Below are 27639 nucleotides of genomic sequence, written 5' to 3' on the forward strand. Positions count from 1 at the left end.
ACGGCTGAATAGTTTTCTATTTTACTCCTAGTGGAGAGAGGATCTGATGCAGACAGATACCAAACTGCCTTTGTCCATTTCAATTTATATTGTACAGTATATAACGGCTGAATTTATTAGTATTTTATACAAGTGGAGGGGGGCCTAGAGAGACAGAAACCAAACTGGCTTTCTCCATGTCAATTAATATTGTACAGTCTATAACGGCTGGATTTTTTGGTATTTTATACAAGTGGAGGGGGGCCTAGAGAGACAGAAACCAAACTGGCTTTCCCCATGTCAATTAATATTGTACAGTCTATAACGGCTGAATTTTTTGTTTTTTTAAAAAAGTGGAGGGGGGCCTATAGAGACAGAAAGCAAACTGTCTTTTTCCATTTCTTTACATATTTAACTATAAGTGTAGGGTGTAATATAGATTCAAAGACGATGGCTGCATTGCCAATATGCATAGATGGAGAGGAAGACAATCTGTTTTGTGTGTAGAATAAACGAAGGCCTACCAACGAAGAATTAAACAGTTTTTTTGGATGATTTATTACCTCAACAATTAGATTACTTATCTCTAAAACAGTTGGAGCACTAAATTGGGTTATTTTAGGCACAAAAACATGTATTTTCCAACAAAATAGCAAAACAAAACCAAACAAAACCAAAACCAAAACCAAAACACGCAATGGCGGATTTGCAAAACCAAAACCAAAACCAAAACACAACGGTAATCCAGATCCAAAACCGAATCCAAAACCAAAACACGGGGGTCAGTGACCATCTCTAATATATATATACACACACACATATTTAAAAACCATTGAAAAAATGCTTTTTTCAAACAATCCTCTTTTATCTTCATCCTTAGAGATAACAGAATGAACTATCTCAGTGATACATGTCCCCCATGCAAAGGTGATAGCTGTCAAATATTGCCTCTCTCAATAGTAACGCCCTCACCGGCGGTCACCCTTTGGTATATTGAGTGAAGTGAAAGGAAGCTCTATTGCTAACGATAAAACACAGTTTTCGCGACAATAGGGATTTGTCATTTTATACCTGGAAACCAGTCCTCAAGCACGGCCTGCTGAGTGCAGCCGTCAGACAAGCACACCACCCTTGTCTTTCACTTCGACACTTGCGGCACAGGTTGATGTATGTACTAAAGTTTGACCTACTGTCCCTGTCTGATCTAATTAGACGTTTATGGGTCCTCGTTGTGATAACCCAAAAATCCTGAGAAAACGTCTGTTTTCTCTGCAGAATGTCGATCACGGGACTTCACTTACTATTTTGTTGAATAAGGACGTCTTCGCTGGGTCTACTCCTGTAATTTTGTAAAACGCTGTGTATTTAGTGGCGCTATGTCAGCAATTATTCAAAGACAATTTCTAGCATATTGACGCCAAGGTGAATTATATTGACGACAAATATATCTCATAGTTGCCTACTCTGCTGCAGGGAATTAGACTGTAAGCTCCAATGGGGCAGGGACTGATGTGAGTGAGTTCTCTGTACAGCGCTGCGGAATTAGTGGCGCTATATAAATAAATGGTGATGATGATGATGAATTATGGCGAGACCTCCCGAATCTAAGAGAGCAGGTAATTCTCCTGCAAGGGCGCTTATCTGCTTGCAAGGTCGGGCGAGATAGGCTTTAATGGCGCAAATTGGATCTTTAGTGAAACCTTACCTTGGCAATACAGTGTTTGAATTATTATTATACTCCTATATCCCAAGATATCTAATCCTAGTGGTAAAGGCTTTATACACAAGTGATGGACATATACAAAGAAGCAGATCATTTTACCCATAGCAATAATTAATACTAGTTAGGTGATATGCAGTATATAATAATACTATTTATAATTTATTTATTACTTAATAAACTATAGTATATATAAAACTGTGGGACCAATGTCAATATAATATATATATATATATATATCTCATTTTGTTTTAAATAATTAGCATACAAAATGTTCAATAACACAATGATCCACACTCATTAAGAAGTGAGAAAACTTCTGCTATCATTGTTCAGTCCTCTCTAATCTTGTGCTCAGAGAAACACTTCAAATCCTTTCATTCTATCTAGTTTATTTAACTAAGGATTTTATAGCAACACTTCTAAATATCTGGAGACAATGGTTCATGCTTTCTTTACATCCAGCCATTTCAATAGTGAAACACTTAAAATGTAAACTGTTTTGTGTGTTTGTCTTATTAGGATGTGTTAGATCTGATTGACGTTATTTCCTATCCTACTTCTGTGTCTATTCACACAGAAGCCCCTTCTAAATGTTACTGCTGAACACTGCAATACTTTCTTTTTATTGTTAATATTCATGAAGTTTGGGGTAGATGTCGGAGAAAATGTTTGCTGGTCTTTTTATTAAACGTTTTATAGTTTTTATTGGGGGGGGGGAATCAGTACAAACATAATTCATAGTTAAAAGTTGTGACTTTGCGTTTAAGTTCTGTACAACTGTAATATTCTTCTCCCTGAAGTCTGCTGGGAGCTGTCTGCTTTCTTATCTGTCCAGCGAATAATATCAGCCCCGGAATGTTACGTTTTCATTTTTCAATGATTAAAAAAAAATGTGTTTTAACTGTATGTGATCCCCACCACAAAGCACTGCCCTTATGTCGACAGAGACAGATGAAGGTTATTTAGCAATTATGCAAACAATAATAATCCAAACTTTCCAATAGTTATTAAAGTCTTTTGGTCTATGGCATGAATTGCACAGTACTAAAATACACGATACTGATTGTATCTCCTGTATTGTACTATTTGGTAATAAAACAATAAAAACATTTAACTTGTGAGCAATATGACAAATGTAACTTGGAAAATGTATCACTCCTCTCTCTCTCTCTCTCTCTCTATGACAATTTCCTTATTAACGATGTGCAATTATTAAGTCCTGAACACCACTAATCGTGGAAATCATGTAATATTTATATATTAGTACATATATGCTCAGACACCAGAGATAAAACACACTCTGGAATAAGGGGCAAAGGTAACTGAGATACACACTGCTTAAGTGATGTTTGAACAATTGTTGCAAATTAATGAATGAATGTTGGTTCTTCTAAGGCCAGTCTGTAATTGTGAAAGCCGGACAGCTGCACCGACTTGACCGAATAAAGGGCCTGATTCATTAAGGATCTTAACTTGAGAAACTTCTTATTTCAGTCTCCTGGACAAAACCATGTTACAATGCAAGGGGTGCAAATTAGTATTATGTTTTGCACATAAGTTAAATACTGACTGTTTTTTCATGTAGCACACAAATACTCGATAGCTTATTTGTACACTGAAATTTAAAGTTGATATTTGTGTGCTACATGAAAAAACAGTCAGTATTGAACTTATGCACAAAACAGAAAACTAATTTGCACCCCTTGCATTGTAACATGGTTTTGTCCAGGAGACTGAAATAAGAAGTTTCTCAAGTTAAGATCCTTAATGAATCAGACCCAAAGATTGGAGTTGAAATGACCCTTACACCATATTAGAACTTACAGTCTAGCAGAAAAACGTGTTTCATAAAGAAAGTAAATTGTAAGTGACTTACCTGGTGGCTGAGTAACTTGCTTGCTACCAAATTGAACAGTGATGCACAGGTCGTTATCGAGGGGAAATTTATTACAGTTTAGCATCTCTGGCCAAGGAAAACCGTAGGACTCCATAACGGGGGCACAGCTGTCACGCACCACCTCACACAGTGAGCGGCAGGGGTAGATGGGTCTTTCCAAGCAAATTGGGGCAAACAGGGAGCACAGGAAGAGTTGGGTGTCCCTATGGCATCGTTTGGCCAACAGGGGTACCCAGCTGCTGGCTTGCTGCTTCACCTCCGGCATCGTCTCGTGGTCGAGCAAGTTAGGCAACCGCATTTTCTTGTAGCCAACGTTGTGGCACAGATGGAGGTCTTGGGGAATGTCCACGCATTGGCTTTGTTTGGTGTAGAAGCGCCCGTTCTGGAAATTGTCGGACTGCCAGCTATAATAATCATATTCTTCTGCAGAAGTCCACAGGATGAACCCAAACAGCAAGGAGTTCAAACAAGCCACTGTATTCAACTGGAAGTGCATGGCTGCACCAAAGCTGGCAGAGAGAAGCTCTTAAACTTTATTCATCAACGTGTCCAAGGAGACTTCTGCTTTCTGTTAAAATTCTAGGAGAAGGCAGAAATGTAATGAATGAAAAAACATTGAAAAAGCAGTTATCCTATTCCTTTTCCGTTCCTCCTTGCTATGCCCCTCTCTCTCTCTCCCCTCTGCAGCTACAAGTAGAGACAGCTGGGGCTTGTATGCAGCACAAGAAGTGAATTAAAAGTCTGTGCTTGTTTGCCTGCTCCCAAACTCCTTACCCAGTTCAGGGAATCTTAGCACCACCCACCTCTAATCTTTTAAGTGAGTCCTGAAGGATTAGCCAGCAGCCTGTCTACAGTGGCCAAGCCTCCTCCTGCTGCTGGGGTCCAGAATCCTGACTGTATGTGTGGGTTTGAAAGTCCTGCAGGCTTTCTCTTGTGAAACACCTGTAGTCATCCTCCCTACAAGTCTCCTGTCATGGTTTATGCTACTCACTGCCTTGTATGTAAACCTGTCTAGTGCACACGCCATCATCATCCTTCTCTGCTACATGCTTCCATTTAATTTACATGTTGCACACTCTATCAAACTCTCTCTGACGTTTTGGTAACAAATTCCTTCCTTTTCTTTTCAGATTTTTTTTTTCTTTCCCTGTTTAGTATTCTGCCAATTTCTTTTTTATCCCCTTTATACAAAGATGTGGTTCCACGACAGATTGTTGCCAAGAAGTTTAAGCAGACTAATTAGGACTCAAATGTAAGTTCTGTAAGGATTGTTTTTACAGCAGGCACAATAAAGCCAATCTGTTATTAAACCGTGTTACAATCCCACGTCGGTTTAAGTACAGTCATAGGGCTAGATTTACTAAGCTGCGGGTTTGAAAAAGTGGGGATGTTGCCTATAGCAACCAATCAGATTCTAGCTTTCTTGTATTTAGTACATTCTACAAAATGATAGCTAGAATCTGATTGCTTGCTGTAGGCAACATCTCCACTTTTTCAAACCTGCAGCTTAGTAAATCTAGCCCATAGTCAGAGAAGTTTTTTGTATTTCAAGGCTGGTAAGGTGCATCCATTTCTGTCCTGGAGATTGCGTTTTTTAACTACAGTTACCCTGTTGTAAGGATTTTGCTATTCTCGTTTAATAAGCAATCTTCAGGTTTACCATACCTCCTGCTGTGATCCTGAAGAGAGTGGACACTCGTTTTGGTTTAAAGTTGCACACCCTGATAAAAAGCAGGACGTGCCTTATTGGGTAACTTGTATCCTTAATAACAGATATTCTAGTAATTGTTTGCTGGCAACAAAGTATTCACAAGACTTCTCATAGGAACGTGGTCTACCGATGAAATAACTGCAACAACTTCAACATTGATCAGCGTCTGGGTGATTGCAGCATGTGTTTAAATGAAAACCTTACATATTAGAATCTGCAGATTTAACCTGTGCTGTACTCTCAGGTTTGAGACTTCCATATCACATAGTTTAAGTTATTAAACCGTTTCCATCCAGCCAGTGGCGCTTTCCCTGTCTATGTCCCTTAATGGCATGGTAAGTGCAGTAAGGAAGAGAATTTGAGTCAAAAATTCTGCAGAAGGTTCACCAGGGACCTGATTCATTAAGGATCTTAACTGAAGAAACTTCTTATTTCAGTCTCCTGGACAAAACCATGTTACAATGCAAGGGGTGCAGATTAGCATTCTGTTTTGCACATAAGTTAAATACTGACTGTTTTTTCATGTAGCACACAAATACTTGATAGCTTATTTGTACACTGAAATTTAAAGTTGATATTTGTGTGCTACATGAAAAAACAGTCAGTATTTAACTTATGTGCAAAACAGAATACTAATCTGCACCCCTTGCATTGTACCATGGTTTTGTCCAGGAGATTGAAATAAGAAGTTTCTCAAGTTAAGATCCTTAACTACAAATGAGGTAATCTTACAGGATTCAGTTCAACATGAAACTACTTTTGAACATACTATTCAATAGTAGTTTAAAATGGTTGCTTTCAGGGTATATAATATTGTTTAACATATACATTGGTTACTTTTGATGTTTTTATTCAATTGTTCAAAAAAGACATTTGGATTACATCAATGCTGTATTGCATCTCGGTACATCTTGGACCTATATTTATCACTGTATAACACACACAGTTCCTGGTCTGCTTGTTTGTTCAAGTTTGTGAGAGGGCAAAGCACAGATTTTTTCCCCAACTGCAGTATCTGTCGCAGGTTTAGGAAACATGTTCCCTTCCAGCTATTATGAATCTAAAGTTCTAGCATTTGACGGCCAGGCATGCTGGGTTTTGTAGTTCCACAGCAGCTGGAGAGGTAAAGTTTGCCTACCTCTGCTGTAATCCATGACCGTGTTCTGATGATTAAACATGATATATGTTTTTGATTCTTGACCCAAACTTAGGCCAGTACCTAATGCAATGGAGCTCATCACAACAGCCTTATATTTATGTACAATAGTTTTGTATTGAACCAATAGAAACCTCCCAACATTCAGAATCCTGAAAGTGGGACAAAATAAACCACGCCCAATTCCAACAAACTCCACCCACAAATAGGCAAGTTCTGATATAACACAACCACTTTTCTGTTAAGCCCCTCCCCTATTGCAGTCCACAAATCGGGATGTCCCTTCAACATTGGGACCGTTTGGAGGTATGCAGTATTGAAAATCACATATGGGCATATTTACTAAACTGCGGGTTTGAAAAAGTGGAGATGTTGTCTATAGCAACCAATCAGATTCTAGTTATCATTTTGTAGTAAGCACTAAATAAATGAAAGCTAGAATCTGATTGGTTGCTATAGGCAACATCTCCACTTTTCCAAACACGCAGTTTAGTAAATCTTGCCCATAGTCTTGCCACAAAATAGACAAGATACAACGTAAGCTATGTGGGCATCACATGATATTTCTGAAGATATTTTACCTGTAGAGCTAAGTGCTCATACACTGATTACATAGGTAGACGGAGGAGGAAAAGCTGAAACATTGCTCCTCCTATTAAGTAAGATGCGGACATATCTATTTTTGCATCCACATATAGCTGTTTATAATCATTGATGCTTAATATATGTTCGTGTTCAAGGCTGCGTGTTTTATGGACGTAAATATACAAGTACCGTTTATATACCATACCCTGAGAAAGTCCACGGGGGTAGATTTACTAAAGCTTCTATACAGGAAAAGCGGAGGTGTTGCTCATAGCAACCAATCACATTCTTGCTCTCATTTTTCTAGTACATTCTAGAATATGATAGCTGAAATCTGATTGGTTGCTATGGGCAACACCTCTACTTTTCTGTTTTAGACGCTCTAGTAAATCTTCCCCAGTGTGTACAAATGGAGGAGAGATCTAATTGCTAATATTTGTAACTGCAAACAGCTACCAGAGTTTTTCATGGGGTTCATCATGCAGGAGATGCTATATGGTAATCACTCTCCAAACACAGCGTGGTTTATTAATACAGTGATGTTAGGGGCAGGGTTTCAAATCCAGAGCAAGCAGTGAAAATGTTGCACCCCCTCTATAAATTTGCTGCTGTCATGTCTTAATTTTACTCTATAATATTTTCTTTATTTTTTTTAATTGTGTAAATTTACATCGGAGTATTGGAAGGTGTTCTTATATAGGGGTATTGGAAGTTGTACTTATATAGGGGTATTGGAAGTTGTTCTTATATGGGGGTATTGGAAGTTGTTATTATAAGGGTGTGTTGGAAGTTATTATATGGGGTATTGGAAGTTGTTATTATATGGGAGCATTGGAAGTTGTTCTTATATGGGGGTATTGGAAGTTGTTATTATAAGGGTGTGTTGGAAGTTATTATATGGGAGCATTGGAAGTTGCTCTTATATGGGGGTATAAGAAGTTGTACTTTTATGGGAGTATTGAAAGTTGTTCTTATATGGGAGTATTGAAAGTAGTTCTTATATAGGGGTATTGGAAGTTGTACTTATATGGGGGTATTGGAAGATGTTCTTATAAGGGGGTATTGGAAGTTGCTCTTATATGGGGATATTGGAAGTTGTACTTATATGGGGTATTGGAAGTTGTACTTATACGGGGGTATTGGAGGTTGTTCTTATATGGGGGTATTGGAAGTTGTACTTATATGGGGTATTGAAAGTTGTACTTATATGGGGGTATTGGAAGTTGTACTTATATGGGGATATTGGAAGTTGTACTTATACGGGGGTATTGGAAGTTGTACTTATATGGGGATATTGGAAGTTGTACTTATACGGGGGTATTGGAGGTTGTTCTTATATGGGGGTATTGGAAGTTGTTATTATAAGGGTGTTTTGGAAGTTATTATATGGGGGTATTTGAATTGGTTTCTTATGTTACTATAGTGTGACGCCAGTTTTGAAACTCCATTTTCCCTGTGAGTATTATCAAGGGTGAGTAAAGCCTATCGCAGTCGTCTAATCTGTCCGCGTGCACTTAGGATAAAGGCCCAGTGACACCGCTGTGTTCTGTACCACAGGGTCATACAAGCAGAAGGAAGTTATATAAAATTCCAACTTAAAGGATCTCCCACATAACTGCCTAGTAGATTTTAAGATTTGTGCAACAAGAAGCATTGAGTCTACCTGTCGCCTACACACGGCATAGTCGTACATATACTTCTATAAATTCCACAGGATCTAGTGAGATGACTGTGACATGAAGCAAGTCACAGAAGTCACTGAGTGCTAGTGAAGTACAGGGCTGCCTCCACTGTGGGTAGACAAAAATCTTTACTGCCACAATTAATCAAAAAACTATTACCCGCAAAGCTCAACTGCCCTGTCGATACTGAGCCAGAGCGGTAAAGATAAACGCACCGTGTCATCGGCTCTCGCATGCGCAGTGGAACTGAAAGCTCACGTTTAGCCTTTCACTCCTAGGGGTATATTTACTAGACGGTGGGTTTGAAAAAGTGGAGGTGTTGCCTATAGCAACCAATCAGATTCTAGTTATCATTTATTTAGTGCATTCTACAGAGTAACAGAATCTGATTGGTTGCTATAGGCAACATCTCCACTTTTTCAAACCCGCAGTTTACTAAATCTAGCCCCTAGTTTAAAAATAGTTCAAAATATATATTAAAACCTTAGACACTAAAAAAATGATCTATTCAAATAATAAAGCACTTTTAAATGTATATTGTTTTATTTTTAAAACCATACATATTTTGCATCCATATGCTAGTATAAACAATATATGCATATAAATACATCATAAAATACATCTACATGAACACAGATATTGTTCCTGATACTGCTAAATTAGATGCATACTCTATACAGAGGTGCTCAAAGCCAATCCTCAAGAGCTACCAACAGGTCATGTTTTCAGGATTTCTGTCTGTAGAAACAGGTTGGATAATTTTTGACCCAACCAAAATAAACTAACTCCCCTGTGCACTATTAAAAACATCCTGAAAACCTGACCTGTTGGTAGTTCTATGAGAGCATCCACAATAACGTATTCAATTTAATACCGACTCTTAAACTATGTTATTGTTAGAATTATTTTTAATCGCTTTATTTCCATTTTTAGATATTTGTGCTAAGCATTTCAAAAATAAAATGATTTTCATCTGTTAAATCAGCTCCATAGTCCTTTAATGAAAAATATATGTTGATTCCATAGGGAGAACATGTCTTTTTGCTTGGTGTAATCATACAGTGTAAAGCTGGGTACACACTACAGAATTTCCAGCAACTTTTTATGCCGAGCGATTTTACATGCGATCGATGGTCCGTTGCTCGGTCCATGGACTGCATACACACTAGCCTTGTGTTAGACGATAAAGGGAAGAACGGCCGTCCCGTTAGCGACTTTTTACAGCCATGTTGTCGTGAGCAATAATTTTAATTTCGTACACACTGAAGCATCATTTGCGGGAAATGTAACGATATATACCAAAGACAGCAGCATAAAGGGGCAGAGCTTTCACTATAGTTAACACCCAAAGCCGCATAAAAAGAGAAGGCAACACTGTCTCTTCATTTGTTCCTATAAAATAGAAGTTTAGTAACATACATAAAATTTTGAAAAAACATTTAACTGGTAAGGTGCAATGCAATAATTATTCCCTAATAATAAAATCCCTTTGTATGTAATGGAATGCTCCATTCTCTGCCGGCATCATCGCTGATTGGTCCACAGCAGAAACGAACGCCCATGTCTGAGTGTATAAAATGACAGGAGCCTGTCTGGCGCCGAGGAGCGTGAGAAGATGGCGAGGGAGCAGAAGGTGTCAGTGGGGGTTGCTGGTGAGGAGAAGGTGTCAGTGGGGGTTGCGGGTGAGGAGAAGGTGTCAGTGGGGGTTGCGGGTGAGGAGAAGGTGTCAGTGGGGTTTGCGGGTGAGGAGAAGGTGTCAGCGGGGGTTGCGGGTGAGGAGAAGGTGTCAGCGGGGGTTGCGGTTGAGGAGAAGATGTCAGCGGGGGTTGAGGAGAAGGTGTCAGCGGGGGTTGAGGAGAAGGTGTCAGTGGGGGTTGCGGGTGAGTAGAAGTGTCAGTGGGGGTTGCGGGTGAGAAGGTGTCAGTGGGGGTTGCGGGTGAGTAGAAGGTGTCAGCGGGGGTTGCGGGTGAGGAGAAGGTGTCAGCGGGAGTTGCGGGTGAGGAGAAGGTGTCAGTGGGGGTTGCTGGTGAGGAGAAGGTGTCAGCGGGAGTTGCGGGTGAGGAGAAGGTGTCAGTGGGGGTTGCGGGTGAGGAGAAGGTGTCAGTGGGGGTTGCTGGTGAGAAGGTGTCAGTGGGGGTTGCGGTTGAGAAGGTGTCAGCGGGGGTTGCGGTTGAGGAGAAGGTGTCAGCGGGGATTGCGGGTGAGGAGAAGGTGTCAGTGGGGGTTGCAGCTATGGAGACGGAGACAGAGTCAGAGATGGTGCTGGAATGGCCAAAATATGTTGAAAAAGTTAAGGTGGGGGATGAAGATGCTCAAGAAGAGCAAAGAGCAAATCCAATAAGCTCAAGAGAGGTGGAGATGATGGTCTGGACCAGTACGACTATGACACTTAAAAAGGTCAGTAGCACATGTAGTGTACCTGTTTGAAGTACCTAGCTTAAGTGTGAGCCTTGATAGTGGTGGGACGGACATGTAAACTGAAACCTGAAGATAAATCCAATCAAAGGGTTTCTTCAAGTGGGATTTAATCCCTGAAATTTATAACAATGGTTTTTGTAACCTTATCAGTTCTCCAGTCTTTTGTTTAACTCTCCACTACTCAACAGATAGGGTCTGATTCACCAAGGTACGTATCTGCCCATTTTGAGGATATATCGTACGCGAAATCACTCTGCGCATATCTAGAACTGGACAATACGCCAGTAAACTGTCTGCTCTGTCTGTGAGCACAAAGGACACTTACTACAGTGTACAATCTCAGGGATGAACAAGGTGTTGGAAGGGACGTTTACAGTAATGTGGCGCCAAACTCAAGCGCACGTTCGAATCAAGTTCTGAGCATCTCAAACTTACTTGTTTTTTTCTGCTGTATCTCTTACTCCAGGTACAGGGCTAGTCTAAGACCTGAGTACCAGTGATGACAGCTTGTATGCATGCTATAACACGTGTTTGCAATCAGGAACAACTGTAAAAATGTATTTTATGCTAGACATTAAGAGCATCTTAACAAATGTGGGGAAACATTTTTTTTTAATTAATTGTTGACATTCTATATTTTTTTGTGTGCGTTCTTTTGCGAATTTATAATCTATATAGGTATTGGTATCCTGCAGTGTCTTGTGTAGTAGAGATGAGCAGACCTACTCCCGATTTCATCAGCGCTCGTATCTTCAGAATTAGTCCTTGATGATTTCGGAAGTGCACAGAGCCAATTTCCGTGTGTTTTGAACTATGCCCCTAATGTGATTGATGAGATGCATAAACCTCATCTAATAGTAACTATGACAAGTTCTATGACCAGCTCTAGGTCAGGCCAAGTGTGTGTTTTTTACTATTAATATTATTATTATAAAGCCTGGAATGTATGTTATTGCTGTATGCATGGGATCATTATTGTGTACAGCCCATTGTCTTGCTTTAAATGCTGATGATTGTTGCTGCACTGTCATGGTGTCAACTGGACCCTTGAGTTACCTACTCTTTTGGGAGAGTACAATTCTGAGTGAAGTCCTGTTGGAGCCACGCAGGATGTGCACCTGATCACATTTTTGGGTGTTAGTGCATCTAAAGCATTTTTAGTACCCTAACATCCGCAGAGCTTTATGGCACAAGGTTTCAACTTTTTCCTCCCTTTATGTAGCCATATTTATCTATATGGCCAATAATAACGGAAAATGTGACTTATTATTATTATTGTTTATATAGTGCCAATGCTGTACGCAGAATTTTCACACCTTTCCTTGCACCACTGGTGCTAAATGCAGTCGAAATTCCCTACCACACACACAGACGCAAAAGTCTAATTTGTCAGCGGTCAATTAACTTACCGAAATGGTTTTGGAGTGTTGGAGGAAACCACACAAACATGGAGAGAACATACAGGGCCTGACTCATTAAAGGACGCAAAACCAACGTATTTTCATATTCGACAAGGAGCGGATGTAAAGATATGTCTGTAACATATGTCTGAATACAGGTCTAGGTCTGTTCTGCTCTAACAGACAATACACTATAGAATACGAACAATATATATGTGGAATATAAAGTCCTAAAAGTATTCTTTGGTTGTCACCTGTTAAGATAATATAGTCAAATTATATAAAAAGAGGGAAAAGGTCTCTATTTTTTTTACTTCCAATAAAATACATTTATTAGAATACTATGAATGTCTACTGTACACAAAATGCATTTTTACAGTTGCTCGCAAACACATGTTCTAGCATGTATACACAGCCATCATCACTATCAGTTGGTACTTACACCAGACCACTTCGCTTATCGATGCCCAAAGCTTGAATCGGCCGCTGTTGTGTGCGCCGGAGCTTGGCACGCCATTACTGTACATTGACTACGTGCATACGCCCAGTCCCCTCCCCATTCTGCCAATGAAATCATAGACTGTAGTAAGGGTCCTTTGCGCTTGAAGATGATTTGGATGTTGCTGCGTTCTCTGGTGAATGGTTAGTTTCTGGGCATGGGTAGAGTGATTTTACACAAAATACAGCACGTATCGGCAGTTACTGTACGAGGTATGTCTATTAAATAACGAGACTGTGATTCCACCTAGTAAACAAAACAGTCAGAATCGGTTATAACTGCATACGTAGTAACCTTGAACCTGTCTGAACCTGTATGACAAGCTGCAACACTCTATGATGTTCAGTTGATTGTGAGTCACCATTTAGTTTGGTTGTGTTATCTGTAGAGTGCCGACAAAATGCAAAGTTTAAAAGTTGAACAACGTGTCAATTTGAAATTTCTAGTAAAATTGCACAAAACACCAATGTTTTCAAATGCTCACTACGGCCCAGTGGCGGATCCAGGGGGGGGCGATCTAGGCATTCGCCCCCCCTAGCAGCAAAAAGCTAGGTCTAAGCCGCCGATCAAAACGGGACTGGCGGGGCTAAGAGCGAGCGGGGGGCGGGGCTAAATGTGGGCCAGCCAATCAGAGTGGTCCCAGCCGGCGATCACAACAGGAGGGGGCGGGGCGAATCGCGGGCGGAAGGCGGGGTTTAACGCGGGCCAGCCAATCAGAGCAAAGGAGGGGCGTGATTATGCAAAATCGCCCCCCCTAAACATAAAGTCTAGATCCGCCCCTGCTACGGCCTATGGGAATGACTGTCTGTCTCGCGCGTGTGTGTTTGAGTGGCACAAAAGATTTAGCGAGGGACGTGAGAATGTGGAAGATGATGAACGCCCTGGTCAACCTTGCACTTCAAGAACCGAAGAAAATGTAGAAAAAAATCAGTCAGATTGTTCGAAAAGACCGCCGACTCAGTGTTCGAATGATAGCTGAATCCGTGAACATTGACAAAGACACTGTATGGAAAATTTTTGCGTAAGGATCTTAACAGGACAAAAGTTTGTGCAAAGATGGTCCCAAGGGTTCTCACACCAGAGCTAAAAGAATGTCGCAAGGAATGTTGTGTTGACATTCTGCAGCAACTTGACACAAATCCAAACCTGTTTCATAAAGTAATCACTTGTGATGAGACCTGGATCTTCTAGTACGATCCTGAAACCAAAAGACAGTCAATGAACTGGAAAACACCGTCATCACCAAGAATGAAAAAAGCTCGTCAAAGCAAGTCAAAATTCAAAACAATGCTCATTTTTTTTTCGATCTCAAGGGTGTAATTTTGGAAGAATGGGTTCCAGACGACACAACAGTTAATCAGCATTATTATAAGGAAGTTTGCAAAAGCTGAGAGAAAGAGTCAGAAAGAAACGTCCGCAACTAAAATGGTTTCTTTCTTCACCAGGACAATGCGCCTGCTCACACAGCACTTTCTGTGAAGCAGTTTTTGACCGACAAACACATTACTACACTTGAACATCCTCCATATTAGCCCGATTTAGCACCTTGCGATTTTTATCTTTTCCCAAAAGTTAAATTAGTGCTTAAAGGGACACATTTTGAGTCAGTTGATGCTGTAAAGAAGAAAACGACAGATATGTTGAAACAAGTGACAGAAATTGATTCGCTCCATGCCTTCCACTAGTGGAAAACAAGACTACAGCGATGTATTAGTGCAAATGGGGAGTATATTGAAGGGGACAAACATTATATTTCTAATACCAATAAATAAAGATGAGTTATTTCATCAGTCTCGTTATTTAATAGACATACCTCGTATGTTCCGTAACGAATCAGACCCACAAGCTCCACACGGATAGGACCCTGATCAGAATCGAACCCATGACCCTGTTATTGCATTTGACTGTACTTTTCTAGTACAAAACATATGTATAACACATATGCACTGAGCAATGTGTTCTTTCAAAAACATACAACTATTGCTTTACAAATGAATAGGAGAACACCGTTGTGACTTTTTTTACTTCACGCCCCTAAGTGCACGTCTCTGTAATACATTTGTATGGCCTATTTCAGCAAGTGCTTTCTGCATCATTTTGCAGGCTTGTGTTCCGTGACAGAAATGTAAAAACTTCACCTCAAAGTACTGGCAACTATTACATCTGGAATGCTATCTTAATTCATCTGAAGTTTCCTTTTTTCCTCATAAAATATTGCTGGTTTAACCCTATTTTATATCTTAAAAACTTTATTTCAAGTCACACAATTTTATTTTCTGTCAGTTTTGTTTGTGTCTCTTTTCAGTTGATATTTACACACATAAGGTAAGGGGGAAGGGGTACTCGTGCCCTGTGTACCCTGGCATCTGCCAACCACCACCAGAGGCAGGTATTAGCCTTATGCTTTTTAAAATGCATGAGGTTAATATGACTGGACAGACTAGTCGGAGCGCGTTCTGAGTGTTCTCAGGTGACGTCAGGCAGCTCTATAATCCAGTGCTCAGAGAGGGAGAGTATTACCTTCCTGACACGAGCAGCATGGAGGGCGCAGCAGAGCGTCAGAACACTTGTCACATCTACAGGTAAGTTACAGGGCAATGACAGGGACATGAAGGGGGCAGTAATGAGAGATATATGAAGGGGCAACAATGAGAGAGGCATGGAGGGGGCAGTAATGAGAGAGGCATGGAGGAGGCAGCAATGAAAGAGGCATGGAGGGGGCAGCAATGAGAGAGGCATGGAGGGGGCAGCAATGAGAGAGGCATGGAGGGGGCAGCAATGAGAGAGGCATGGAGGGGGCAGCAATGAAAGAGGCATGGAGGGGGCAACAATGAAAGAGGCATGGGGGGGGCAGTAATGAGAGAGGCATGGAGGGGGCAGTAATGAGAGAGGCATGGAGGAGGCAGCAATGAAAGAGGCATGAAGGGGGCAGCAATGAAAGAGGCATGAAGGGGGCAACAATGAAAGAGGCATGGAGGGGGCAGTAATGAGAGAGGCATGGAGGAGGCAGCAATGAAAGAGGCATGGAGGGGGCAGCAATGAAAGAGGCATGGAGGGGGCAGTAATGAGAGAGGCATGGAGGAGGCAGCAATGAAAGAGGCATGGAGGGGGCAGCAATGAGATAGGCATGGAGGGGGCAGTAATGAAAGAGGCATGGAGGGGGCAGCAATGAGATAGGCATGGAGGAGGCAGCAATGAAAGAGGCATGGAGGGGGCAGAAATGAAAGAGGCATGGAGGGGGCAGAAATGAAAGAGGCATGGAGGGGGCAGAAATGAAAGAGGCATGGAGGGGGCAACAATGAAAGAGGCATGAAGGGGGCAGCAATGAGATAGGCATGGATGGGGCAGTAATGAGAGAGGCATGGAGGGGGCAGCAATGAAAGAGGCATGGAGGGGGCAGTAATGAGAGAGGCATGGAGGGGGCAGCAATGAAAGAGGCATGGAGGAGGCAGCAATGAAAGAGGCATGGAGGGGGCAGTAATGAGAGAGGCATGGAGGGGGCAGCAATGAAAGAGGCATGGAGGAGGCAGCAATGAAAGAGGCATGGAGGGGGCAGCAATGAAAGAGGCATGTAGGGGGCAGTAATGAGAGAGGCATGGAGGAGGCAGCAATGAAAGAGGCATGGAGGGGGCAGCAATGAGATAGGCATGGAGGGGGCAACAATGAAAGAGGCATGGAGGGGGCAGCAATGAGATAGGCATGGAGGGGGCAACAATGAAAGAGGCATGGAGGGGGCAGAAATGAAAGAGGCATGGAGGGGGCAGAAATGAAAGAGGCATGGAGGGGGCAACAATAAAAGAGGCATGGAGGGGGCAGCAATGAGATAGGCATGGAGGGGGCAACAATGAAAGAGGCATGGAGGGGGCAGTAATGAGAGAGGCATGGAGGGGGCAGTAATGAAAGAGGCATGGAGGGGGCAGCAATGAGATAGGCATGGAGGGGGCAACAATGAAAGAGGCATGGAGGGGGCAGCAATGAGATAGGCATGGAGGGGGCAGCAATGAAAGAGGCATGGAGGGGGCAGAAATGAAAGAGGCATGGAGGGGGCAGAAATGAAAGAGGCATGGAGGGGGCAACAATAAAAGAGGCATGGAGGGGGCAGAAATGAGATAGGCATGGAGGAGGCAGCAATGAAAGAGGCATGGAGGGGGCAGCAATGAGAGAGGCATGGAGGGGGCAACAATAAAAGAGGCATGGAGGGGGCAGAAATGAGATAGGCATGGAGGAGGCAGCAATGAAAGAGGCATGAAGGGGCAGCAATGAGATAGGCATGGATGGGGCAGTAATGAAAGAGGCATGGAGGGGGCAGCAATGAAAGAGGCATGGAGGGGGCAGCAATGAAAGAGGCATGGAGGGGGCAGTAATGAGATAGGCATGGAGGGGGCAGCAATGGAGGAGGCATGGAGGGGGCAGTAATGAGATAGGCATGGAGGGGGCAACAATGAGATAGGCATGGAGGGGGCAACAATGAAAGAGGCATGGAGGGGGCAGTAATGAGAGAGGCATGGAGGAGGCAGCAATGAAAGAGGCATGGAGGGGGCAGCAATGAAAGAGGCATGGAGGGGGCAGTAATGAGATAGGCATGGAGGGGGCAGCAATGGAGGAGGCAGCAATGAAAGAGGCATGGAGGGGGCAGCAATGAAAGAGGCATGGAGGGGGCAACAATGAGATAGGCATGGAGGGGGCAACAATGAAAGAGGCATGGAGGGGGCAGTAATGAGAGAGGCATGGAGGAGGCAGCAATGAAAGAGGCATGGAGGGGGCAGCAATGAAAGAGGCATGGAGGGGGCAGTAATGAGATAGGCATGGAGGGGGCAGCAATGGAGGAGGCAGCAATGAAAGAGGCATGAAGGGGCAGCAATGAGATAGGCATGGATGGGGCAGTAATGAGAGAGGCATGGAGGGGGCAGTAATGAGATAGGCATGGAGGGGGCAGTAATGAGAGAGGCATGGAGGGGGCAGTAATGAGAGAGGCATGGAGGGGGCAGTAATGAGAGAGGCATGGAGGGGGCAGTAATGAGAGAGGCATGGAGGGGGCAGCAATGAAAGAGGCATGGAGGGGGCAGTAATGAGAGAGGCATGAAGGGAGCAGCAATGAGAGAGGCATGAAGGGGGCAGCAATGAGAGAGGCATGGAGGGAGGGGCAGATCTAGAATTGTATTGTATGGGGGGGTGATTTAGTCCCCGTCCCCATTTTGATTGTAAAGGCTGCCTTCGGCTGCACACTATGTGCAGGTCCGTTCGGCAGAGACAGGCAGGGAGAGTGTGCTGCCCGGCCGTTCTAATTGTGAGTGTAACACAATCAGAGTGGCCGGGCAGCACACTCTCCCTGCCTGTCTCTGCCGAACGGACCTGCACATAGTTTGCAGCCGCCAGCAGCAAGTTCCCCCCTGGATCTGCCACTGCACGGAGGGGGCAGCAATGAGAGGCATGGAGGGGGCAGCAATGAGAGAGGCACGGAGGGGGCAGCAATGAGAGATGTATGATGGGTTCAGCAATAAGAGTGGCATCAATAGGGCTACAATGAGAGAGACATTGAGGGAGCTACATTGAGAGAGGCAGGGAGGGAGCATCAGTGAGAGAGGCAGGGAGGGAGCATCAGTGAGAGAGGCAGGGAGGGAGCATCAGTAAGAGAGGCATGGAGTGGGCTGTGATGAGAGGAATATGAGGGGGCAATGTGAGAGATATGAGGCCTTAAGTGCCCCGGGCCCCAAAGCCGTAATCTAGCTCTGGCCCTGTAGGCAGAAATCCATCCCCATTTTCAGGAGCCGTAACTTAGAATTCTAGTGCCCTGGGCGAGAAAGACAAATGCCGCCCCCCTAGCCCTCAATTTTAACCAAATTAACCTAAAATATTCCTAAATTGCGCCCCCCTTTAGCGTTGCGCCCTGGGCGGTCGCCCCTGTCGCACAGCCCTAGTTACGGCCCTGCCATTTTCACCCTACATAAATCAGCTTCAGATCATTTCAGTGTCCCCTTCATGTATGTTTGGGAAAAGGTTTAGCAAGACAGACGGGATAAGAATTTGACAATATTCCCAATTTACAATTCTGCTTTACTGTAGCTTTTATTATCTGGGATTACTTTGCGGTGATTCCAATCAGTACTATCAAACATTTACTACTTAGTGTTCAGCCGTGATGTCTTTATCATACCGGTATGTGAAAGGTTTTGCTTGTAAACCCCAGATACTTACTCATAAGATTAGTTTATCTTCTGGGATCTGTTAGAATCTTTCTCCTTCATTACTGAATCTCTCTTATTAGCTAGAAGTATGCGCTTGTCTGTCAAAGACATTAGTACACGTTTCATTGTCTTACCATCAGTTCTCACTTCACAGAGTTTCCATTTGTCTGTTATCTACAGTTTCTTGCTGTGGACATCAAGAGACATTGTTGGCAGACTGTTGTATTATCATGTCGGGCTAGATTTGTTAGTTTGGGGGTTAAGAGGAACTATCGACACTGAAACACTTTTACTCTTTTGGCAAACTGAAGAAGTATTCTTGGCTGCAAAGACGTGCAACGCTATAAAACATCAGATGCTGGGCTGGAACCACTAAAAGTTCAATTGCTAATAAGTCATGTTAATGCGTGAATATCCATGACCACGGGAGGAAATGCATGTGCTGAATAGGAACAAATCTAAAAGGTTACATTGGGGGAGTTTCACTCGGGCAGATGCTATAGTTAGAGAACAAAACCTTAAACGTTTTTACCTTATAAAACACTTTATATATAGAAACTGCAAAAGCCGCCTCCTGACGTTCACTGCCACGAAATTGTTTCCGATACTTATGTAGTTTCCTGTTTCACGTTCCGCTTCCTTGGGCCTTCGAACATTTACAGAAAATTAAACACTCTTTTAGACCCATACCCCATGTTTTCCACCTTACTTGGATGCTGTCCGTCTTTTTCGTGTGATGTATATTTAAAAGGAGACCGCCAGGAAAAAATAAACGTTGGTAATATCTACCAATCATTCCCAATCATGGCTGTGCAGTTCTTTGGGTCCCATTGGTTTAGGGGCAACCCGACTCCACCAGAACTGGTAGTCATCATCATCATCTATTTATATAGCGCCACTAATTCCACAGCGCTGTACAGAGGACTCATTGACATCAGCCCCTGCCCCATTGGAGCTTACAGTTTAAATCCCCTAACACACACACACACACACACACACAGACAGAGAGAGACTAAGGTCCATTGAATAGCAGCCAATTAACCTACTAGTATATTTTTGGAGTGTGAGAGGAAACCGGAGCACCCGTAGGAAACCCACACAAACGCGGGGAGAACATACAAACTCCACACAGATAAGGCCATGGTCGGGAATCGGACTCATGACCCCAGTGCTGTGAGTAATGATTGCTTCTCCAGATATGAGGAACTTTGAAAGTACATTGTCTAAATTGGATGGCTGTTAATGCTACTGAAGCTTGTTCACAACCATAACATTTTGAAGGGGAATGCGTACAGTACAAGATAATTGAGTTGTGATCCAATGGTGATATCATGGTGGGTAGTGCAGTAGCAGCAATGTCTCTGGAAATTGTAAACAGATGTTGCTGACTATGTAGTCATAATTCAGGTGTCACACCAGCATGTCTGATGTCGGTGTTTCTCCAGTTAGGTAAATGCAGTGTTCAAAAGCTGTTATAGAGATATACAATTTTCTATAACAAACATGGATTCCCTGCCACACAAAACTTTCATAATGTACTAACTGAGATGCAGTCAAATTACTCTACTGCGACAAGGAGCTTTTTCCATAAAAATCTGGTCATCACTAAGCTGGTTTTTGAATGCTGTGTCTTCCTTGGTAGAAAAACATAACATTCATCAATGCCACCTTCAGCGTCCCCTTGACTGTATAAGAAGTCACTGGTAACAGTTTGGGCTTGAGACATTAAGGAAAGTAAGGCAAAAAAAGGAGTAAATGTTCGCTGGGACAAACCATGTTACAATGCAAGGGGTGCAAAGTAGATTATTATTTTGCACATAAGATAAATACTGACTGCTTTTTCATGTAGAACACAAATACTTAATAGCATTTTTTTTATGCTGACATTTTAAGTTGATCTAGGACATGTCCTACCCCAACTATAAGTCTGTCCCCACATTTTAAATTTACCTCCCCCTCCACTGCCACATGGTTTTGCCCAGGTGCAAAGTTAGTCCATTTTTATGCTTTGCTTTGCTTTTCTCCTTAATGACTCAGGCCCAAAATGTGCAGCTCACCTTTTTATTTAGCTTGTATAGGACCATTACATGATGAGTCTTTTGCATGCAGAAATATGGTGCCTACATAAGCTAATATTCCGGGCACATTTGGTGAATGTAGATGACTTGGCAATCTCTTGAGTTGTTGAGAGGCTGCAGATATTTTTCAGAGAAAGGAACAGAATTTTGTATGTGTTCTTGAGTACAGGTAAGCTGGTTTCAGGGGCAGATCTAGACTTTTCTTTTAGGGGAGGCGGTTTATAGATTAACCCTGACTCCTACCCTTTCTCTCTCCAGTCCTGACCTCTGTTGGCCCAGTGCACTACAACACTGTGTCACACTGCTAGGAGCCGCGGCGGCCACGGGCACCGCCGCAAATCGTCTCTTACCCCATCTGGCGTCCTGGCCGTCTCCTTGACGACCGGGACGTCACTTCCTTCAGCTGGTCCGACCGTTGCCAAGGTGTTGTTGGAAATGTGTTGAAGTCGCAGTTATTTGTTTACTTTGGAGCGCCACATGGCGCTAAACAGCTTCTCTCTGACAAATACATATTCATTAAAGGGAATAACTTTAAAAAGAAATCTCTCCCAGGTTGCAATTTTATTTCAAAGTTGCAGTATCAGTGATATTGCTTCTTAAAGCACTATAGGGAATTCCTTTGCTATTCCTCAGGCAAACTGTTCCTCTGTTATAATTTTACACAGATGCATTTTATATCCGAAAGGTGGAAATCTGAGAAGTCTTACAGCTCGCATTGATTTATCTGTCAAACTCATCAAAAGATGGATGGACCGGAGCATGGATAGAAAGTTTTAAACATCAAATATCTCCCAAAAGGTCAAACCCGAGGAGAAGAAAATAAAGAAATCAGAATTTAATACGGAGCAATTGGTTCAGGTACAGATTTTATATAAATAAAAGAAGCTAATATAAAGGGACTTTATGCGATATGGAAAATAGAGCAGACAGAATCCCGTCTCATTTTGGAAACAAAGGGTTCTAATAAGAGAGCTTTATCCACTCTACCCATGGGGTCTATATGATTACGTTCTGGAGTGCGGAGTGAGATCATTCTGTATTAATCAGTTACATATTTAGTCTTCTACTAGTTCAATAACTACCTGGAGATCGTCTGCATTGTGGGTCTTTTTCCTTTTTCATTAGATTCTACTATTGAAGTCTGATATGGGATTAGATTCTTCTAATTCTTTGAGACTTTTCTTTTCCAATTATCGCAACTGTCCTAATGGGGGTATTTGTATACAGTTTAGCATTAAATCCACCCAAATATTGTTTGATAACTGTAGCTCTCTGCTTCCTTTTATATGTACAAATTTCGTCACATATGTACTAAAATTCCTGACACCTTAGCCCTTGTTTTACCTTAGCAGGGTTAGGTGTCCATTCCTCATTTATATTCACATTATTTAATTCAGAGTAGGACGTAGGCACGCTTGCGAAGGGTGTCTGCTCTGCGCATGCTCACAAAACGAGAATGTACAGAATTGCGCAGCATTCACACCTGGACGCAACTGACGCTTGTGACTTCCTGCAATCTGAGAGGCGGAACGGGGAAGTGAAGGAGTTTGCTAAACATTACAGTGGTCACATGTATGCGGCGTAAGAGTGAACGGCAGGCAAATACCGGTATGGAGCGGGGTGTGGGAATTAGTGACAGTTAGCGCTGTTACTGATTACTTTTCCTAGATGCGACTCATTGATCCCCGGGCGTAGGCATGTTTTCAGCAGTATCTTCTGCACCTGCTATGTTGCAGGTGTAGATCCCGGATTATAACGATGGCCAAGACAGCATTACTTAAGAGAGGTTCATGCCATGTACATGGGATCGTGCATACGTGTAGCTTTCTAGGAAAGCAAATGTCCACAATTGTTTATTATTTAGTACAATGCTTGTCTTATGACATACTATATGCTCACTCTGTAGCCATGGACTTTGCAAACATAATTTTTTTTTAACACTATGCAAACTTTCTAAACTTTGTTTTATTTCCTCATGATTTTTTCAACTGGTCATTTGTTTGGTACAATTCTAAAAGGCATGGGAGGATTTCCCATAGTAAACATTGTTACTTTTATGTGCGTTCTGCTCTGTGTGTAAATATGTAAATGTGTTGCATTTTCTCCCAGTGCCGACTTTCATCTGTGTGTGTCTCCGAGTGTAACTCCGGAGTGTCTCTGGAGAGATCAACTCATCCTAAGATACGTTCTGCTCTGAATACGGGAAGATATGCACCATAACTGCCTATGTTTTTTTAAACTGGAACTTTGCCTTCATTTCTGCGTTCAACGCTGAGTCAGGCCCTAGGTGTTGAGCGGCTAACCACAAGGCTTCAAGGATGACCAGTGAGAAGAGTGTGTTTCCCACTATGCTGATATTAATACACTTTGAATGCTTCCATCTTTATTTTGTTATTTGGGTTGATCTCAGGCCTTAAAAAGAACCTGTTACATGTACACAACTGCACGTTAAACATATCTGAATATTAATGACAGTGGGAACATCCAATGTACTGGCAGGAGCTCGTTGGGCTCCTTAGACAGATTGTGACATCTGCAGTACATTAGCTCTGAATGACTACAGAGGGACAAGATTTTCAGTCCACATCTCACCTAATCATGGCCGCAGACATTTTAGCATTATCTGCAGAGGCTGACTGACAAATTTTAGCCTGGGGGGAGGGGGGGGGGCGAGATTCGGCTCAGCAGCCCGTCAGGAAAATTTTAAAGGAAAACAATGCAGGTAGCCCAATGACCCAGCCCAAAGTGGCCCACTATGGGACCGGCTCAGTATCTACCCCCCATCCCAGCCAGACCCTGATGATCTGCATACTAGACATGTACAAAGGGTTATTGCTGGTGCTCTGTAGATGATGTGCATTATTAACTGTGCATTGCATTTAAGCCTTTATTATTGTTATTTTTATTAAACTGCTTGACAGGTCCACTTTAAAGTTAATGCCCCACCTGTTACCACGTGTGATAATCATCTCAGAATACAAAACAAAAATGTGGACTACTGAGAGTTGTTCTAAAATACCTCTATGTTACCCAATGTACAGCAATGGATCCCAGGATCTGTTTTTCACCCATTCTATATTAGACTAACTGGGCATCAATCCTGATGCCTACCCATATGGAGTTGTCCTATCTTCCAGTTACCATTACCATGCGTTACCATTTAGTATGCGGAGCCTTATTTATTCCTTTATTATTTACAAAGTGTCAGGTACATTCATGGCAGAGGTGGAACGTTGGTCATATCACAGGTAATAATGTATACCTACATAAAAGACCTTCTTAAAAGACCGTCCATAAGACCTATAGAAGTGAATGGCGCGCTATCAATATGTCACAAGTATAATTAATGATCGTCCCATTAAGTTCAGAAATGTCTGGCAACCTTGGCTTGCCACCTACAGAACAGACCAACCAAAAACCTACTAAAGTAGAGATAGATAATATGGACCTGATTCATTAAGGATCTTAACTTGAGAAACTTATTATTTCAGTCTCCTGGACAAAACCATGTTACAATGCAAGGGGTGCAAATTAGGATTTTGTTTTGCACATAAGTTAAAAACTGATTGTTTTTTCATGTAGCACACAAATACTTGATAGCTTATTTGTACACTGACATTTAAAGTTGATATTTGTGTGCTACATGAAAAAACAGTCAGTATTTAACTTATGTGCAAAACAAAATCCTAATTTGCACCCCTTGCACTGTAACATGGTTTTGTCCAGGAGACTGAAATAAGAAGTTTCTCAAGTTAAGATCCTTAATGAATCAGGCCCTATGTTATTGGTTACGAGTCATATACTCACTATCGACGAGAGGCCAGGCTGAGCCTCCTTTATTCCCCACTTCTCCCCCTTTGCCTAGTTCAACACTCTCTTCTTTTCTTACTGAGGTCCTCCTTTCCTCCCTTTCCACCTCCCACACTCGCTCCCCCTTCTTTCTTACATCTTTCCCATTTATCCATCCTTAACTCTGGTATTTAACTTTATAAGCTTCATAACAAGTTCGTAATAGTTTTCATTTTTCTTTGTTTTGTTTTAAACTGCTTGGTGTATAATCTAACCTGTATGCTGTGAAGATTAGTAAAATGCTTAATAAAATATGTTATTAAAGACAAAATAAAAAGGGGAATAGTACAAGTGTTAGTTAAGGCTGGTGACATATAGAAGAGATGAACAGCATAGAAGCCGGGTAAGATAAGTGAAGAGATACGGATGAGGTGAATTGGGGGACATAGAATATAGACCTCGCTAATGAGGCAAGAAACGGGAATGTTTGAAGGATGCAAAGCTGGAGGAGATTCTGATGGAGCTGGACAGGTTGTTTCATAACATAAGTGTAGCACAGATATCATTTTGGGGGCATAAGGGAGAGGAAGAGATTGTTGTTGGAGGGCAGGAAACTCAAATCAGCAATTTAAAAAGCAACAAAGCTGTAAAGAATATTTTGCAGGTTGGAAACGGTACACGACATTGGATTCTGGGAAGTATAGAGGACCAGCTCCAGTATAGGCGTAGCATTGGTAACGGAGAGGAGAAGAGTCTTCACAATGGAATGTTCAGATATCCTGACAATGTAGAATAATAACTTAGTGGAATCCTACGTATGAAGAGGGAATATATTGGCAATGTTGCACAGGCTAAATCATTGAGTCTTCGAGACAGGTGGAATGTGATTGGCCAAGAAAACAAGGTCAACGATGACATCAAGAGAGCAGGTTTGGGATGTGGATATCATTGTGGCTTTGTGAAATGTCCTGAATACAGGTGAAATTGTGTAGAGGGAATTTGGATTTATCATTTCCATACATGTGCTAATGTACTCCGTGGGAGGATAAGCTGCTAATGAACCGTTAGGTATGCCACAGTTTCCTCCTTGTAGTCTTGTCTTGAAATTTGAAGACTGTGGGTGGATGCGGATGGAGGGAACAGTGTGTGCTCTCCCTTCTGTACATTTAGTCTCAGATGTCTTTGTAACATTGGGAGGAGATGACAGAACAGCAATATGATTTCCTACATAAAACCATAACTTCGGGGTGAGGAGTAAAGGTTGATTTGTGCATAATCTGCATGGAAGCGATACTGTAATACATGGGAAGATATCAGGTTTGTGTCTATCTATTGGTGAATAGTTCTGTCCCAGAATAGGAGGCAGGAGGTAGCGGTTCTGTTTCTTTTGTCGTCTTGTCTGTGTTCTTTTTAATGCAGAAATCCTCCTGGATTGCATGGAACTGCCTTCATGTGACTATCTGCGGGATCTGAGTCAGACAGCAAATATAATTTTTACTTAATTTCAGCCGCACGTTTTCTTTTTGTAAGTTACTGACCGTTACCCCCGCTCAGGCCACAAATGCAGCAGATTCATTCACTTAAACCAGAATCACAAAGCATGTACAGTGTACTTTTGCTCCTAGGACATGCGTACTATGGTTCTGTCAACTATTTGGGGGAATTTCAGTGTTACGCTTTGGTAGGTGCACTTGATGCCATATTTCTCCTTACAGCAAGGCTTGACAAACCCAAACTTGCCACAGCACCTAACTCCAGGGGAGCTGCGCCTCCCTAAGTAGTTATTTTTCTGACCTTTGACACCGGGGTATATTTGAAATCCAAGAATGTCATGCACACAGTCCAGCACTCTAAAACATCAAATTTAATCTATCACGGAGGGCAAATGACTACAGGTGAGTTCCTCAATATCGACAGAGTCACTTAATTACTCAGAGACAAACTAATATCCGATCATTCCCAAGATGCAGAAGCGCAAGCATGGTGATAATTATTGGACGACCAATAATTAAAGATAAAGTTAATGATGGAGAGCATTAATGGGAGAATGGCAGGTTAATTATGATGAAGATGAGGATTGCGGTTAATGATTATGCTTGATTATGTGGCTGGTTCATTATTGTGATTATACTGATCATCATCAATTTATATATCGCCACTAATTCCACAGCGTTGTACAAGCAACTCACATCAATCCCTGTCCCATTGGAGTTTACAGTCTTAATCCCCGAACACACACACACACACACACAGACTAGGGTCAATTTGTTAGTAGCCAATTAACCTACCAGTATGTTTTTGGAGTGTGGGAGGAAACTGGAGCGCCCAAAGGAAACCCACGCAAACACAGGGAGAACATACAAACTCTACATCATCATCATCATCATTTATATATATAGCGTCACTAATTTTGCAGCGCTGTACAGAGAACTCACTCACATCAGTCCCTGCCCCATTGGAGCTTACAGTCTAAATTCCCTAATATAGACATACACTCAGACAGACAGAGAGGGAGACAGACAGAGAATGAGACAGAC

General features: G+C 42.2%; 2 protein-coding genes across 2 annotated transcripts in view; one reads left to right on the forward strand and one right to left on the reverse strand.

Annotated features, from left to right (window-relative positions):
* Positions 1-4350, reverse strand: part of SFRP5 (secreted frizzled related protein 5) — an 89176-nt gene extending 84826 nt beyond the window's left edge. Inside the window, exon 1 of the mRNA XM_075215937.1 lies at positions 3579-4350. Within this exon, the coding sequence (XP_075072038.1) occupies positions 3579-4095 (517 nt within the window). The 5' untranslated portion in view covers positions 4096-4350. The remainder of the gene's footprint in view (positions 1-3578) is intronic.
* GOLGA7B (golgin A7 family member B) overlaps positions 1-27639 on the forward strand; it is a 245674-nt gene that overhangs the window by 90765 nt on the left and 127270 nt on the right. The window lies entirely within an intron of this gene.

Source organism: Mixophyes fleayi, chromosome 6 (assembly GCF_038048845.1).
Source record: "Mixophyes fleayi isolate aMixFle1 chromosome 6, aMixFle1.hap1, whole genome shotgun sequence".
NCBI classification, from domain to species: Eukaryota; Metazoa; Chordata; class Amphibia; order Anura; family Limnodynastidae; genus Mixophyes; species Mixophyes fleayi.